This window comes from Suricata suricatta, chromosome 7 (assembly GCF_006229205.1).
Source record: "Suricata suricatta isolate VVHF042 chromosome 7, meerkat_22Aug2017_6uvM2_HiC, whole genome shotgun sequence".
Lineage (NCBI taxonomy): Eukaryota > Metazoa > Chordata > Mammalia > Carnivora > Herpestidae > Suricata > Suricata suricatta.
The window spans coordinates 14859878-14878080 of NC_043706.1; the positions used below are offsets into that span (position 1 = coordinate 14859878).

The 18203-nt window shown below is 44.5% G+C and overlaps 1 protein-coding gene across 1 annotated transcript in view; it reads left to right on the forward strand.

Annotated features, from left to right (window-relative positions):
- The first annotated feature begins 836 nt into the window (after window positions 1-836).
- MCUR1 (mitochondrial calcium uniporter regulator 1) overlaps window positions 837-18203 on the forward strand; it is a 57816-nt gene continuing 40449 nt past the window's right edge. Inside the window, exons 1-4 of the mRNA XM_029943137.1 lie at window positions 837-869; window positions 3240-3295; window positions 3659-3799; window positions 3952-4142. Coding sequence (XP_029798997.1) covers window positions 837-869; window positions 3240-3295; window positions 3659-3799; window positions 3952-4142 — 421 coding nt within the window. The remainder of the gene's footprint in view (window positions 870-3239; window positions 3296-3658; window positions 3800-3951; window positions 4143-18203) is intronic.

Consider the following 18203-nt stretch of genomic DNA (forward strand, 5'->3'; position numbering starts at 1 on the left):
TAAGCTGTTGCCACACTAAATATATGGCATCCGTCTGTTGTCCATGTTTAAGCCCCCCTCCCCCCACTCACAAATATTGGTGTGAAGCTCCTCAACTGCTTCATATGGGTTCCATAAACCAGTTTCCAGTGGATGAATAAACTGGTAAACAAAATGTGGAGGTTGGAGGAGGGGGGAGGGAGACAAATCCTTCTCTTACAACAGAAAGAACTCTGCTCATGCAAAGAGAGTGAGCCACTAGTAGAGACGTCAGCCTAAAAAGCCCCTGGACTCACCCTCCCCAGAAGTAAAGGGGACAATGAAAGCAGAAGCCAGGGTGCAGGAGCTGGCTGAGCCCCAAGACCTCACCTTGGACGGCACCAGCTCACGGCTCGTTTTTCTTCCACTGCCCAAGTCTGGCTGATCAGCATTAACAAGAGGTAGAGGTGGATTGTTCCTGGAAGCATTTCACCAAAGCCCAACGCACAGCAATTTTGCCCCCAGAGCCATCCCTCCCTCCTGAGTCCTTCTTCACTACTTTTTGCTTCTTGCTCAACTTCTGGTGCAAAACAAAAGTTTGCCTATCGTACCCATCACAACACCGTAGCTGAATAGGGTTTGTTTTCATTTTTCCTAGTTGAGTCTCTGAAAGCACAATAAACGGCGGTGATGCCAATTCACTTCTGCATGGCAATGCATTTTCTAGCTCATTCTAGCTCGTGCTGTTTTTTTAACCACTGCCAAGAGCTGCTGGCTTCTCTTACTCAAAGGCTCTCCCAGGCTAGGGATCCCAAGTAATTGGAATGTGCACCCCAGGGTGACAGCTAAAAGGGAAGGGATCCCTCACATCTGTTAGGATGGCTGCTACCAAAAAACTTGGAAAAGAACAGGTGTGGGCTAGGATGTGGAGTGTGGGGAGCGGCAAAGATTCAGCTGCTTGGCCATTTGCTAGCGGATATGTCACTCCCTGAGGGGAGTTGCAAGAATAGGCAGGGGAGCACCACTCCCTGTCAGGAGAAGCCAGAAGATCAAAGATCAACCGCCTGCAGGCAGGGTAGTATCAGCCCCTCAGGCGCTGTGCTAAAACACTTTAGTTTGGTTCCTCTTTTACTCCAGCCTTAATCCCTTAACCCTGTTTCCTAGCAACCGACCTAGGTCAGCTGCCTTGTTTTCCCCGCCTTGAAACCTTTATAAGATACGGTGTTTTCTCAATAAAAGAAGAGGCTTGATTAGAAACCGTGTGCTGTCTCCACTCTCTGCGTCTCCTTCCTGCCCTTTCTCTCCCTCCCTCAGGATCAAGAACCCGCAAGGATTTACTGCCCTGCCGGCCGGGGCGTGGACAACAGTGGAGAAATGGGAACTCTTGTACGTTGTTGGTGGGAATGCAAAATGGCGCAGCCACTGTGGAAAACAATATGGGTTCCTCAAAAATGGAATTACAATAGGATGCAACAATGCTGCCCCTGGGTATATACCCAAAAGAATTTAAAGCAGGATCGCAAAGAGATCGTTGTGCATCCACATTCATAGCAGTATTATTCACAATGGCCAAAATGAAAGCAACCCAAGTACCCAGCAATGGAACTGATCCGCAAAATGTGATATATGCATGTAATGGAATATTAGCCCTAAAATGGAAGGAAACTCTGATACATACTACTACGTGGATGAATCTCAAGGATGCTGCGCAGAGTGAAATGAGCCAATTACCAAAGGCCAAATACTGTAATTTCACCTCTATACTGTGATGCCTAGAGCAGTCAAATTCATGGAGACAGAAAGTAGGATGGTGGCTGCCCGGAGCTGGGGGAAGAGGAGACAATGGGGAGTTATTGTTCAATGGGTACAGTGTCCATTTTGCAAGATGCCAAAGAGGGCTGGGGTTGGATGGCCGTGATGTTTGCTGGGCAATGTCAATGGACTTAATGTCACTGAAACATACACTGAAAAATGGTCAAACTGGCAAATTTTATGTTACGTGTACTTATCATAATGTTTTTGCTGAGAAAAATCAATAAGTGAAGATATAAATTATAAATGGAATATTTTTTAAAAGAGAAGGAATGAAATCAAGGATGCAACAAGGGCCAGGAAGAGAGAGCGGTATCCGTCAAGCTTTGTTATTTGGTGATAGAGGTTGAAAGTCAAATGGCTTTCTTGGCATGCAGCAAATTATCAGTGTCGAAATGGTTGTATCAAAATATCAGTCACCCCTTTCATAGTTCCGTGAACTATTTGTCACCCAAGTTTGCCTCTCCTTTATCTTTGCCTTTTTAAGCACAAACATTAGCATAAATTTTACCTTAGCCAAACCCTCTCATGTTCCAATTCTTTGACATCCTACTAGATGGTAGGTGTGTGTAAGCTGGTCAGAACAGGCCATTGTCACGTGGAGAGTGAGGGGAAGATGTTTGACCTGCCATTTGTCAGTTGGGTCAAAACATCGCCTTAGAATGAAGAAACATGATTCTTATTGCTTAGTAGTATGTTAGACAAACATCCCTGTTGTTTACCCCCGACCCTGCGCCTTACCTCATCTCTGAGCCTTTGGCATTCTCTACCCACACATCAAAATAACAGCACCCTAATTGTTTGTTGTGCCTGTATGTGGTTTTTTTTGTGTGTGTGTGTGAGAGAGAGAGAGAGAGAGAGAGAGCTAGCATGAGTAGGGGATGGGGCAGAGAGAGAAAGACTAAGAACCTCAAGCAGGCTTCACATTCAGCGTAGAGCCTGACCCGGGGCTCAATCCCACAACCCAGGGATCTTGACCTGAGCCCAAATCAAGAGTTGGTTGCCCAGCCAGGTGCTGCACGCCTGTGTGTGTTTTAAGTCACACTGCACTAGTTATTTTCTGCAGGGCAGTGACACTGAGATCTGAAAAAAGAGCCCATACAATTTTAAGGTAGCTCTAAGCTACTTCCGCAAAAGTCATAAAGAGAGGCAAATCCTTTGTGTCAAAAGAGCACACAGAAGTCATCTTATCCCATTTCATAAGTGAGGAAGCTCCGTCCCACAGAGGTGAAGCGACAGCCTCAGGGCATCTCACAGAGATGACGGTAAACCCACTGATTCGGAATCCAGGTCCACGGATCCTTCACTTACTCCACAGAAGAAGATATTTCAGACACTAAGGAAAGGAGCCCATTTTACAGATGACGAAGATAGGAATGGTAATAGCATTTATTGTATGCTTCCTGCGTGTTTTCCACGCTTTACCTGCACAATTTCATTTAGTTTGTGCAGCCTTTCCCACTTTGCAGTTGGGGAAACGGAGCCGCAGAAGGATTAGGGCGGCCTCGCCGGCGTCTCAGGACCGGTAAGTAATGGAGCCTGGCTTCCGACGCAAGCAGCCAGCCTCCAGCATTTAGGTTTTGAACCTTATGCTCAAGCGGAAAGTCATCACGTCTTTCCTCACCCCTTTCCATTTTCCAGATGTCTGTTTTTTCCATACAGAATCAAAGTCGCTGCCTTTGAGAGGACAGAAAGAAGTTTTAAAGTATAATTATCTCTTGTGGCTTCACGGGGGACGGTGGCACTGATGTCGCTTGCTTGGGGACAGGCCGGAGCTGAGCTGCCAAGACACAAGGCATCTTCTCTTACCGCTGGCGCGGCGGCTCTGCCCAAAGTCGCACCCTCCATCTGGGGAACGGGCTGGTGCCCTTTCTTCGTCTTCCCATAGACTCCAAACGTCCTCAAGTTCGCTCCAAGAGGTGCCCCGTTTAAAACAGGCTTACTCTCAAATGCGGAGGCCGCCTTTGAGGACCAACTGCCGCGAAATAGCATATGGACTAGGACACGACCTAGTCCCATCTGAAAGGAGGTGAGATCCTCGCCCTGACTCAGGAGCGTCGGTCCGGCGTCTCTGCCCCTTTCACATCCGCAGCTGCAACATGTTAGAACATTCAAACCTGTTGTAGTTACTCACGCTCAGAAAGACGGGAAAGCCTCTCTTGATCTCACTGCTGCCTCCAGCTTGCAGCGCATTTCTCTGTGCTCTTTAGAGAAGGAATGTGTCACTATCATCGCTACCTTCTCTGTGGGAGAAGAGAAACTTCTCTCTTTTCCCATTCTGCCGAAACCCGCCCCAATCCGGCTTCCGTCTGCCATTCCGCAGGAAGGTGTTCCCGTCAATCTCATAAACGACTTTCATGCTGGGGACGCCAGTGGGATGCTCAGTCTTCCTCCTCCCTGAGCCGTCAGAATCCTGGGACCCAGCCGAGCTCTCTCGCGTGACACCGTGCACCCCACTCGCTCTGGGTTCTCTGTGTGCTCAGTGTCCTTTGCTCGGTGGTGTGTCGGAGCTCAGACCTTGAACCTCTTCCCCATCGGTGTCCACTCCCTCGGCGCGTGGCTGGAATAGACATAGGCTGACGGTCCAGGCCTTTCCCTTGGACACTAGAATCACATCCACCTGCTAGTGCAGCAGCTGCGCTGAATTCAGCACGCACCAAGCATATGCAGGAGCAAGCTTCCACCCCTACCCTTTTCCAAACCTGCTCCTGGCATGGCCAGCCCGTTACTAAGAAAGGAGAGGTTGGTCTAACCTTAGAGGCAGCCCGGACTTCTTTTCTTTCTCTCATGGTTCCCCCCCCGAAAAGCCACCAGCAAATCGTGTTGTTTCCAGTGTCAAAACGCATCCAAATTCTGACCACCTCTCACTGCACCCACGGTTGCCTGGTGGGCTCTTAGACCCCATCATCTCTCCCCCTGGATTACTGTACATCCTCTACCCAACCTGGTCTTCCCGTCTCCCACTACAATCTATTCACCACACAGCAGATGGGGGCGCTACTTTGAAAGGCGGGGTCAGATCCTGTCATTCTGTTCCAAACCATCCAGGAATGTCCCCTCTCTCCCAGACACAAGCCTAATGGCTTTGTAAGGGCCTGCAAAAGTTTCTCTAAATCTCCTCTTCTGCTAACGCTCCCCCATACTCCATTCCATTCAGAGGGCCTCCTGACTGTTCTTCACACAAAGCACATGCCTACCTCAGGGCCTTTACACCTGCTGTTCTCGCAACTTGGAATTCTCTGCAGATGTTTGCTAGATTCCTTCCAGCATTGACTTTAGGCCTGTTTAAAAGTTACCTCATCTATGTCGCCTTCCTTGATTGCTTTATAAGAAAATAGCAAACTTCCTCTCCACCTCTTAGCATTGATTCTCCCTTTTGCTCTTCTTTATTTTTCTGCATAACAGCAGTCATTGCTTGTCATATTTATTTGTCTACTGCCTGTCTCTCAATTAGAATGTAAGATCAGTGAAGACAGGGTCATTGTCTTTTTGCTCACCAATGAATCATTGAAACCTAGAGCAGCTCTTGACTGATCAATAACTAATTGTCAAAAGCACAGAGGGGCGCCTGGGTGGCTCAGTCAGTTAAGCGTTTGGCTTTGGCTCAGGTCATAATCTCATAGTTCATGGGTTCGAGCCCCGTGTCAGACTCTGTGCTGACAGCTAGCTCAGAGCCTGGAAACTGCTTCAGATTCTGTATCTCCCTCTCTCTCTCTGACCCTTCCCTGTTCCCCCTGTCTCTCTGTGTCTCTCAAAAATAAATAAAGAACGTAAAAAAATTATTTAAAAAAAGCACAGACAAGTGAATGAATGGATAAATGGCACATTCTCCTAATAATATAGGGAAAAAATTTAAATTGCTTCAAATCAATAAAAGGGGATATGTAACTAGGGAAATATACCATATCTGGTAAGATACAAGTTTTGAAAAATTTCTGAGAAACTCATTAAACTCATTCTGAAGTCATCCAAAAATACATGGGCTATAAGAATGGTATAATACACAGCAATGAAAAATAATAAATTAGGACAATCTATAGTGACCTGAAGCTCTGTCCAAGGTAGAATGTTAAGTGAAAAAAAAATCAAACTACAAAGTAACAAGATGAGTATGATTCCATTTTTTGAAAAGTTTCAACAGCTATGGCATGTAAATTATAATTTTTGACCATAGACAAAATAGGAGATCTCAGACCTGAATTATAAACCCCTATATGGCTTACTTCACTGGACTATTTAATATTATCATAATGTTTTTTCACCAATAAGAGTTTTTTTTTAAGTTTTAATGTGGACAAGTTTTCCATGGAATATAATGTAGGCATCAAGCAACTTTTGGACTTCTCACATAATATTAAGATGCAAAATTAAGTTACTAAATGCTTGAGCCAGTTAGGAAAATAATTAACTAGATAAATTAAAAAACCTCTGTATTTTCCTTGCATTGTTTATACAACTCAAATCTTTTTAAACAGCTCAGCTAAATTTAGTGTGCAAATACAGCCAGATTGGTAAAAGATCCATTTCTTGATTTTGTTGCCTTGGAGGATGGTTCAACTTGCTGGAATTATGTTAATTTCGGACACTGTGAACTTCAGCAATTTGGAGCATTCAAAATGTCATCGGCGAGACTAGGGTTGAATAAACACAATAAATGAAGGATATTCAGGCGTAGAAGCAGACATAAGAGAATCTCAATTTCTTTGCTAAGAAGGCAGTAAGCAAATATCAGAAGAAAAATCTTGTAACTTAATTTTACCAATAAAATTACACCTTCATGTAGGGGCGCCTGGGTGGCTCAGTCGGTTAGGCGTCCGGCTTCAGCTCAGGTCATGATCGCACATTTGTGTGTTTGAGCCCCGCGTCAGACTCTGTGCTGACGGCTCGGAGCCTGGAGCCTGCTTCAGATTCTGTGTCTCCCTCTCTATCTGCCCCTTCCCGCTCATGCTTTGCCTCTCTCTGTCTCAAAAATAAATAAAACACTAAAAAAAAAATTTATTAAAAAAATTACACCTTCATGTAAAATTAATTAAGCAATGGTTTAGGGGTGCCTGGCTGGCTCACTCAAAAGAGCATGTGACTCTTGGGGTGCCTGTGTGGCTCAGTTGATTAAGCATCCAACTTCGGCTCAGGTCATGATCTCACCGTTTGTGGGTTCAAGCCCTGCATCAGGCTCTGTGCTGACAGCTCAGAGCCTGGAGCCTGCTTTAGATTCTGTGTCTTCCTCCTTCTCTCTCTTCCCCTACCCCTCTGATGCTCTCTCTCTCTCTCTCTCTAAAAGAAAATAAATAAACATAAGAGCATATGACTCTTGATCTTCAGGTCATGAGTTCAAGCCCCATGTTGGGTATATTGATCACTTCAGTATTCTTTAAAAGAATATAAAATTGTGTGCATTTAGGCTTTTCCAATTGCTTCAGTTTTAGATTAAAAGTTATCAAAAACCATCTACAAGTAAAGAAAACAGAATGCATTAGAACAGTGGTTCTTACCCAAGAACTTGTTAAAAACACAAGTTCTTACCCACCCCATCCCTTGACCTGCCAAATCAGAAGGGAGTAGGGTCTGGTATTCTGTTTTTTTCTTTTTTACAAGCTCTCCAGTGATTTGGATGCATGCTACAACTAGGGAACCACTGGGTAAATAAAAATAATCCAAAACTATTTTTAAAAAACTACCCCACAGGACAATAGCCAGAAACAGTGCTTCTCAGCTTAGAAACCCAGTGGTTGAAAAAAATGAATAAATCCTTGCATTTTCCTAATGCCAAACAATACCAAAAGCCATTGTTGCATTAACAGAATATCGTCTTTATTTTGTTGTTTTCAGATTTGAAGTTTCAGAGTTTGATCATGTGATCATGCTTTATCCCATCAAACAATGCTATTTGTTTATTAGTAAAGTGATGTGCAAATATACTGTCAACCTCAGCTTGGCCAGCTGCGCAAGGGGTTGTGGGAGAATATTACTTTGGAATTGGGAATGACTTTGAATGAGGACCCAATCTGCCCATGATGCCACTGGCCAAACTCTTCATGGGTCCATCTCCTTCAAACCAGTGGTCACAACTCTTACACCCCAAGTGGAGGGACACCTCTTTTATGATTAATTGTAACAGCTAACTAATAACTTTCTACAGCCAGGATTCTTTCATTCTCTCTAAGATTTGTCCTCAGTTTTTCAAGTTAATTTAATTTTTTTTAATGTTTTATTTATTTTTGATACAGAGAGAGACAGAGCATGAGAGGGGGAGGGGCAGAGAGAGAAGGAGACACAGAACTGGAAGCAGGCTCCAGGCTTTGAGCTAGCTGTCAGCACAGAGCCCGACGCGGAGCTCGAACCCACAAATGTGAGATCTGACCTGAGCCAAAGCCAGAGGCTTAACCGACTGAGCCACCCAGGCGCCCCTCAGTTTTTCAAGTTAGAGACGGCTTGATTTATCTTTTTAAAATTTTTTTAATGTTTATTTATTTTTGAGAGCGAGAGAGACAGAGCTTGAGCAGGGGAGGGACAGAGAGAGAGGGAGACAAAGAACCTGAAGCAGGCTCCAGGCTCCGAGCTGTCAGTATAGAGCCCGACGTGGGGCTTGAACTCACAAACTGTGAGCCAGCCAAGTCATCTCCCAGCCAAGGAGAAAGGCATAGAACGGAGTCTCCCTCACAGCCCTCAGAAGGACCCAACCCTACCAACATCTTGGTTTCAGCTCCAGCCTCCAGACTGTGAGACAACCAATTTCTGTTATTTAAGCCACTCAGTCTGTGGTATTTTGTTACAGAAGCTTAAGCAAACTAAAACACCCATCCCTAAGTAAACTTCAGATGAAAGTTGCTATTCCTGGGGCGCCTGGGTGGCTCAGTCGGTTCAGGCGCTGGACTCTTGATTTCAGCTCAGGTCAGGATCCCCCCATCTGTGAGTTCGAGCCCCACGTCAGGCTCTGCACTGACAGCATGGAGGCTGCTTGAGATTCTCTCTCTCGGCACAAAGCCCGATCTCAGGACCCTGGGATCATGACTTGAGCCCAAATCAAGAGTCTGATGCTCAACTGACTGAGCCGCCCAGGTTTAGTTATCTTTCAATGCGGATAGTGAAACCCTTTGATGGGGTGTGTTGAAATGTACTCTCACTTGTTTTTATCAGATATGGTGAGACATGCAGACACAGAGATCATTGTAATGAAGAAAGAAGTTTGAACTCACAGAGCCCTAGGAACGGGAGGTACGCCACACAGGGACACGTGGGGAAGCACCAGGGACAGTCAGGTGGCAGAGGAGGGGTGAGAAGGGAGTGCATAGCTTAGGGCTTCTGTTGGGGTTTTCACGGGAAGGAAGGGGTACAGATGCTGAGTAAGTTTGGGACTGGATAGTTTGAATAACTTCAGCGGGCTCTGGGCATTAGGAGAGGTTCCTAGTTGTCCCATATCTAGCCCTGGGGTGATTTAGGGCAGGGAAATATTGGTTTGGTGTTTCAGAATTTGATAAAGGAGACGGAGTGTTGCACTGGTTGGTTTGTACATCCAAGGCACGCTTGTAGGAGACTTCTTTGCTATCTCTAGGAATTAGCTAGCCCTGAGTGGAGCAGTCTCTCCAGCTTGGAGGCCCCACATGCCAGAGTATCAAGAATACAAAAACAAAAACAAAAACTAAAAACAAAAACACATAGTCAATACAAACGGCTACCATGAGATGGAAATGATACAATCTTTATAATGGCAAAGAATATATTTTCTTTAGGACAACTAGAGACCAAAGCCGGAGAGCAGAGGAGTCCTATGTTTCTATCTGGCCTCTGATCCTTGAACCGCACAGGTTACTCTGACACTCAGAAGACGTGGCCTCCCTGCAGGCCCTTCTGAGTTCTTTCTTGGCTCTCGGAGAGGGACCTGGGACATTTCCCCATGCCTCACTCAGAAAGTCTTCCCTGGGCCTCTGCGGCATCCACCCCATCCCTGTCACAGCTGATTGGCAGGAGAGCTGGCGAGGCCGGCATGGGGAGGGCACAGAGGTGTCCTTCCTGTTCTTTAACAGACTGAATAGACAAACAATGACCAGACCATTTAGAAAATTCAGACTCTGACCCACCATCCATAGCACCTGCCCAGGAAACCAACTCCTTATCTACAGTGACCAGCCTCCCCTCCGACCGGAAGTCACCCTGCTAGAAAGCAGACCTTCAGGAAGTCGGGCCATAACCTCAAGCAACAATCTGGGAAGCCTAACAGTCAGCCCCAAATGGCCGGGGCTTGTCTGATAACTGACAGCCTTCCTAATGTTTGTCCCTGCTTCCAACTCAGAACCAATCAGAGAAAACCAAATACGGATCCGTTTCCAACCACACAGGAAGGCCCACTTGTAGTGACTCAGCCTCCAGCCTCCCCGTGCCAACAACTTCCGATGAGGGCACACCTGAAGCATATCCTTCTGCCCATCTCAAGCTTTCCACGCCTCTCCCTGCCTTTGAGTCTCTGCCAAAAGGCAAGTCAGCAAGGCTGACTCGCTACAGCAAGCTCTGAATAAATCACCTTTAATTTTCTCATGAGGTTGCTCTTTCTTTTCCCTACCTCTGATCCCTCAACTCATTCGGTTGTATTTCCACACACTTCCACCGGCAGGCATGAGAGAGTGAACTTGGAACCGGCTGGGAGCTCACTCATTGGACTTTGACCCTTGTTCTAGCTTCCAGATACTTTCATTTCCTCTGAGGCAGGAAAAAAAAGATGGCGCAGCAAACATTCCTCCAGTCTGCTGTTTTTAGTGTGAATACTACACTCTGAATGCTTAAAAAATAGGGTTTTTAAAAGCCCAAGACACTTTCAACCACTATCTCTGAGGCAAAACTTAAAGGCTACTGTGAAACTCACAAAGCTGAAACTTGACTCACGTCTTTATATGACTACCGCAACACCCCCTAAGGAAAACAATTTAGAATTAACAGCAATTTAAGTACAACGTTTGAACCAACTGTATCCTAATGTGAGCCAAGAAACTTTGAAAAATGTTGTCGGGCAACTGAGGACATATAAACGCTAAATGGATAATTGATGACAGCAAGGAATTCATGCTATTTTTATCACGTATGGTAAGAGTGTTAGGTGAGGGTTTCTAAAAAAGAATTCTTTTCTTTTAGAAAATAGTGAAGCAGTTATGGGTAAAATAATACATCTGGAATTGGCTTCCGAACAGTCCAATGGTGAGGAAGATGGAGAGTATGTAGGGGCTAAGATGGGACAAGATTTGTTGATGATTACTGAAGCTGAAAGTTGGGGGCTCACTCTACTGTTGGAGGGATCATTATATTATTTGACCCATTTTTGGATCCATTTGAACATTTTGGTAATAAAAACATTTGAAGTTATAGTTATCATGCCTTGGGGCACCTGGGTGGCTCAATCAGTGAAGCGTCCGACTTCGGCTCAGGTCATGATCTCACGCTTCGTGGGTTTGAGCCCCGCATCGGGCTCTGTGCTGACAGCTCAGAGTCTCCGCCTGTTTTCTGTGTCTCCCTCTCTCTCTCCCCCTCCCCACTCCCACTCTGTCTGTTTCTCTCTCAAAAACAAACATGAAAATAAAATTATATATTAATCATGCCTTTTTATTTTCTGTCAAAGCATCTTTATGCTTTGAGCTCTTGGGGCCTTGCTAACCCAGAGGGACTGCCCCTCCCAGGATTGGCCAATACCTAGAGATAGTTCGTGATTTGCCTGGGAGAGTGCCTTTCAGGTCCACAGCAGTAATCCAGAGCTCACACATCCCACTACCTTCTTTATCAGACTCACTCCCTCAGGCCAAGTATCCCCCTGTGGTCATCACCCCAGGGCCAGGTGCTAGACAACTCGGGACAACCCCATCCCCACAGTCCACTGAGATGGTGCCAGCTAGCCAGCCGGAGGCCTGTTACTCTGCCTTCCTGCTCCTACCCTGTAGAAACCACAGTAAAGCCTCTTGCCTACCTCTTCCCCTCACTCCTCGCTTCCCCAAGTAGCCCTGAATGGCATACCCACTTCTCTCGGAAAGCTGTGAATATAACAAGTTACCTTTTCAACGGCGGTGTCTCCTCATCAGGATGAGCTCACTATACTTGAATAATAATAAAACCTCCATTTTAAAACCAAACCTCCATTTTGAAACTCAAAAGCTAAGATTTACTTTTATTTTTCTTTATAGTGCTACTGTAACAACTCCTCCCTAAGGGACCGAGTTCGGAAAGTCCCGTAGCCCAAGTTGGGTGAAGCAAGTTGGGTGGGAAAAAAGCCCACATCAGCAATTCTCCGTGATAATGATAATGATGATAATTATCTTAAGTACAGAGGAAGTGTCCAGGAAATATTGCTGATTAACGACTCTTGTTTATTACCCAAGTAACTCAAGTAAACTCGTCTCCGTTAATAGATAAAAGTGAATATGCTTTTATTTTCCTCTCCCCCACTCCGCCATCCTGGACCAAGTGTCCCTAAGTATTTTTTAGCAGACTGAAATCCATTTTGATCTACTTACTGTTATATTTGTGGGATTCTTCTTCTACCCTCTCTCCATGGCTTCACTGATGTCTCAGAAGAGAAAATATTTATACTACGCTTCTGTGAAAATATATTTATCGGATTTGTATCATGCCATTTCTTCTACAGGGGAAATATTCAAATAAGGAATATTTAGGTTCAAAATAGCCGTACAGATAGATGCATGCAAGAGTATTGTTTTGGGTCATTGTTTTTTAGCTCCAAAGCTAGCTGAAGGGAGCCATCTAGACGTATTCATTTAGAAATAAGACTTGTGTGCTGGAATAAAGGCCTATGTTTACAGATTTAAATATGTATATTTATGTATATTTATGTAGAGTTATAGAGACAAAATATAAAAGTTGTACCACTATGATTAAGAGATCTTGCCAGTTCCCTAGAATTGAAAAAGAAAAAACAAATGTAAGCGTCTTCATTACATACAATGATAAGGGTGCATTCGTTTTCTAGGGCTGTTATAAACAAGTACCACTAAAGCCACAGAAAATAATTCTCTCACAGCTCCAGAGGCTAGAAGTTCAAAAATCAAGGTGCTGGCAAGGTGGGTTGCCTTGAGTAAGGCAAAAGGCCTTGAGTAAGGATCTGTTCTGTGCCTCTCTCCCAGCTTCCGGTGGTTATCCACAATCCTAAGTGTCCCTTGACTTCTAGATGTATCTTTCAATCTTCGATTAAGTGTATTGCTTTTTACAAAGACCCCAGTGATTGAATAAGGACCAGCCCTAATCCAGTATGATCTCATCTTAACGAAAGATACCTACAATGACCCTGTTTCCAAATAAGGTCACATTCCAAGACATGAATTTTGGGGAGACACTATTCAACCCAATATCAGGGAGAAATATAGATGAGTGAAAATACCTAGAATCACATTTCATAACATAAAGATAGGGGCTAGGTCTATGCCTGGAATGAAATATAAGATGTGATATTTATCCTAAAGTATTTTCCCATAATCTAGATTGCTTATCTGTATGATCTAAAATGAAATCAAACTTGGGCTCAAATTCTTAGCATCCACTTTTCCACAATTCACCTCCTAAGGACCGCCCTGTTTGGCCTAATTTTCAGAAAAAGTAATCAATCATTACTGACTCATGGACCTTGCAGTCTAATGTAAAGATGGATGTTAAATTGTGACATATATCATGGAGATAACAAAACTGTTGATAAATTGTTATCACTCGACACGCAGGAAATTCCCCAAGACCACTCCGTTAGGAAGACTCAGAGAACTCAGCACACAGTCACATTCATGGCTGATTTATTACAACCAAATGAATACCAAGTACAATTGGCAAAGGAAAAAGGCACACGGGGTGAAGTACAGAGGAAAGCAGTCACAAGCCTCCAAGGAATTCTGTTGGAATCACACAGGATATATTTCATTCCCTTAATGATGAGCTGTGACCACAGATGTGAAGTGTTGTCTACGGGGGAGCTCATTAGAGACTCTGTGCCCAGGGTCTTTTTTTGTTTAATGTTTATTTATTTATTTGGGAGAGAAAGAGTGTGTGTGAGTGAGGTAGGGGCTGAGAGAAGAAAAGAGAGAATTCCCAAACAGACTCCACACCATCGATGCAGAGTCCAACGTGGGGCTTGATCCCACGAACCATGAGATCATGACCTGAGCGGAGATCAAGAGTGAGTTGCTCAACCGACTGAGCCACCCAGGCACCTTGCCAAGGATTTTTTAGGGACTGATCATGTAGACAGCCTCTGCTTGACATGCACCAAAATTCCAGACTTCCAGAAAGAAGGTAGGTGTTTGGCATAAACCATATCATTGGTACAAACAGGTTAGGCACAGTGAGCTTGCCACTTAGCAGTGGGACCCCTCCTGAGATCTAAGTTCCCAGACACCACCCAAATGTCACCCTCAAAAGCAAGACTTTCCAGGGACTGTGTTGACTCTTCTGCACAGCCTGAGACACAGTGGGTTGGATCCAGGGTCAGCCAAGCTCCCCAAAAGATCAAGATGTCACGGTCAATGGGATCTAAGAAGTCATTGTCCTGGAGTCACATCTAGCTTGCTATGCAGTCACCTTTATCCCCTACAGACTCCCTATTCTTACCTGCAAAGAGCAGCAATGAAACAAGGACAACATGGAGTAAAAATAGAGAGGAAGTGACTCCCTTTTCTGAGTCCAGCCCAGTTTAGAGGAGCAAATGAATTGAGTAGAAAGGTAGCTGGGAGTGGGGTAGGGCGGGCTCTGGCCAGCCTGCTGTCCTGGGTCTCTCCTGGGCCTTGCCACAGAGTGGATTTAGTGCATGTGCCTCAGGTAATCGTGAGCTGGGTGATGTGTAGTGGTGGTTATGTGATGATTCATCGTTTTCCCGATATATCATCTTTGAAACAAGATAGCAAAATGGCACCAGGTATATTATGAGAAATGGTGCCTGAGATCTAAATATTAGATCCAAATGTGGTTTGCCATCCTGGAGCATTATTTTGCCTGAGTTTCCAGATGACTTGGTTAGGGCTAGAAGAGAATTGGTAAATCCCTATGATTTAAAGGACCTGGCCCTGGTTGGGCAGGATTGCATGACCATCAGCCTAGTGAATCTCTAATGAGAAATTTGGGCACGGGGAAAGCCATGCTCACAAAATATAGCCCATCCTGATGTCTTCTGACCTCTTCGCTAATGATATGTATTTTGTGCTGGTCACACTCACCTTAACGTTTCTATGATGTATGGCTGAGTGCACACTTTTCCCAGAAGTCAAACCCCATAGGTGGTGAGACCAGGAAAATCAGGATCTGGGTAGGCTCCCAGTTACCAGTGGAATCTGGAAGTGAATCAATAGGCAGGAGGCATTGAAATGAAATTGATAAGCACTTGGAAGCTGCAATGAGATTTCCAAACTCGGTTTCCGTCAGTTATCAGAATGAAAAGAAATAGATTGTAGTATTGTTCACTAAGGAATCTCGTGTGTGTGTGTGTGTGTGTGTGTGTGTGTGTGTGTGTGTGCATTTTCTTCCTCTGGCAATATAAAGAAATCTCCCTTACACGTGTAGCAGAACTATTAGTTTCCTTCCAGCATTCATTCTCCCTTCCTTTCTGATAGTGTTAAACCCCCCAGGTTCTAGAGAGGTTAAGGCTACTCAGATAAAGACTATATTTCCCAGACTCTCTTCCAGCTCGGCTGGCCCTTTAACTATGGTCCAGCCAATGGAATGTAAGTGAAGGTAGTGCGTCCAACTTCTGGATCACATCCCTGAAGGGAAGAGGCACAGCCTCTCCTTTTCCTGCCTACTTAGAATGCCGGAATGTCAGTGACTTTTCTTGGCAGATGAGAGCAACGCTCTAGGATGAGTCAACCAGTTTGCCAACACCACAGGGCCCCCAGTCTTGTTTGGGGGTTTCTGTTTTAGACGCTGAACCTATATCCTAATAAGCCAATATAGCTAGTGTATGAGTCTTCTCAGGATGCCTTAACAAAAATGCCATCGGTGGAGTGGCTTACCCAACAGAAATTTATTTTTTTACAGCTCTGGAGCCAGAAGTTCAAGATCAAAATAGCAGCTGATTCAGCTCCTGGGAAGACCCTTCTTACTGGTTTGTAGAGGGGGATCCTCTCTGGGTCTCCACATGACAGGGAGAGAGTTTTAGTATCTCTTTCTCTTCGTATGTGGGCACTAATTCCCCCATAACCACAAAAAGGGCCTCTTTGGCTTTGAAATGCAAGGAAGCCTGGGCAATCTATATAGAAAATATTTTGACAAAATATTCTACATGATAAAGCCTCTAGAAATTCTGGAGTTCTCAGCCGGTGCTGATGAGGGAACTGGATTCTGGAAGAACGGAGGCAGAGAGGAAGGGACAACGGTGGGGATCAGGCCTGCTGGAAGAGAGACAAAGTCCTCTAATGGAACAGGGAGGGAACACTTAGAGGGAGAGAAGTGAGTGACACACAGTCTGAAGTTGTTTTCTACTTAGGCAGTACTTAACCTCTGAAGCTAAGTAGCAGTGTTAGCATTGCGTTAGCATTGTTTCAGAGAAAGACTAGGAAGGGGGAGTAGTTTCAGAAATTGACACACGGCGACTAAGCACAAAAGGAACACCGCTCCCGGGAATAATGAGATGACCGTTTCCAGCAGTGAACCCACCTGCACTGTGGCTTGATTCTGTATTTTTCCTAAGCATACCAAACCCAGCAGGCCCTTGAAAAGAGCAGAAAAAGACTCAAGGAGGGGAGAGGGGCTGGAGGTTGAGTTCGATCACCAATGGTCAATGATCTAATCAAATGTGCCTAAGTAATGAAACCTCCATAGAGCCCCTCCTTGGCAGGACTAGAGAACTTCCACGTTGGTGAACACAATCATGGTCCTGGGACAATGGTGCTCCCTCCCCATACCTTGCTCTATTCCATCTCTTCCATTTGGCCTCTTCTGCGTTGTGTCCTTCCATAATCACCCAACAATAATAAGTACTTCCCTGGGTTCCGGTCCTCATTCTAGCTAATTATTGAACCCCCGATGGATAGCCAGTTGGTCTGAATGAAAGGTGATAACCTGGGACTTAATGCCTGGTATCTGAAGTCAGGGCAGTCTTGTGGGACTGAGCCCTTAAATGTGGGAAGCTAGTGTCAGAACTGAATTGACTTAAATTGTAAGACACCCAGTTGGTGTCTGGAGCTGGAGAAGCGGTTGCTGGTGTGGAAAAAATATCCCTGCACATTTGGTATCAGAAGGATCATGAGTACAAAGGCTTCAGAGAGGATAAAGGTACAGAAAAGGATGGTCCTGGAGAAGTAGAGCCCTTGAAGTCACTTGGTTTTTGCTGTTATTAAAAATTGGATGATACTCCAGACCAGTGCGGTCCGACAGGAGCACGGCCACAATGCAAACCACATGTGTAATTTTAAACTTTCCACTAGGCACATTTTAAAAAGTAAGAAGAGTCGTGCCTGGGTGGTTCAGACGGTTAAGCATCTGACTTCAGCTCAGGTCATGATCTCATGGTTTGTGAGTTCGAGCCCCACATCGGGCTCTGTGCTTAACATTTGCTCAGAGCCTGGAGCCTGCTTCGGATTCTGTGTCTTGTTCTCTCTCTGCCCCTCCCCTGTTCACGCTCTTTCTCCGTCTTTCAGAAATAAATAAATGTAAAAAAAAAATTAAAAAGTAAAAAGAAATACATGAAATTAATTTTAAGTATTTGTTTTATTTAACTTAATAGGTCTAAAATGTTACCATTTCAACATGTAACTAATGTTAAAAAGTGCTTGAGATATTTCATATTCTTTTTTATACTAAGTCTTTGAAATCCACTTGTATTTTATTCTTTTTTCTTTACATTTATTTATTTATTTTGAGAGGGACAGAGAGAGCGCGGATGGAGGAGGGGCAGAGAAAGAGAGAGAAAGAGAGCAAGAGAGGGAATTTCAAGCAGGCTTCATGTTGCCATTGCAGAGCTCAGCGTGGGGCTCGAACTAGCGAAACTGTGAGATCATGACCTGGCTGAAACCAAGAGTCGGACTCTTAACCCACTGAGCCACCCAGGCACCCCAATTTTGTATTTTATTCTTATAGCTCATCTCAGTGTGGACTAGCCACATTTGCAGCCATCAATAGCAATGAAACTTAACCTCTATGAGGTTTAAAAAAAACTGTTGAACAATTTTTGTGGCAATTTGCATAAAATATAGTATTATATACTTTTATGTCTCCAGTTTTTTCCATTTTCTCCGTTATAAAACTCATATATGTTCATTTGTAGAAAAATTGATAAAGTAAAAGAAAAAAACGAATCCACCCATAAATCCCCCTTCAGAAATAACCAGTGTTAAATATTTTAATACACGGGTTTCTAAAGTAATACATATTACTCCTTCAATATGTAATTATATATAGTGTGCCATACAGTTTCTCCCGCCATTCGAAACACAGCGTTCCTAGGAAAACTTTCATAAGCCAAAAGA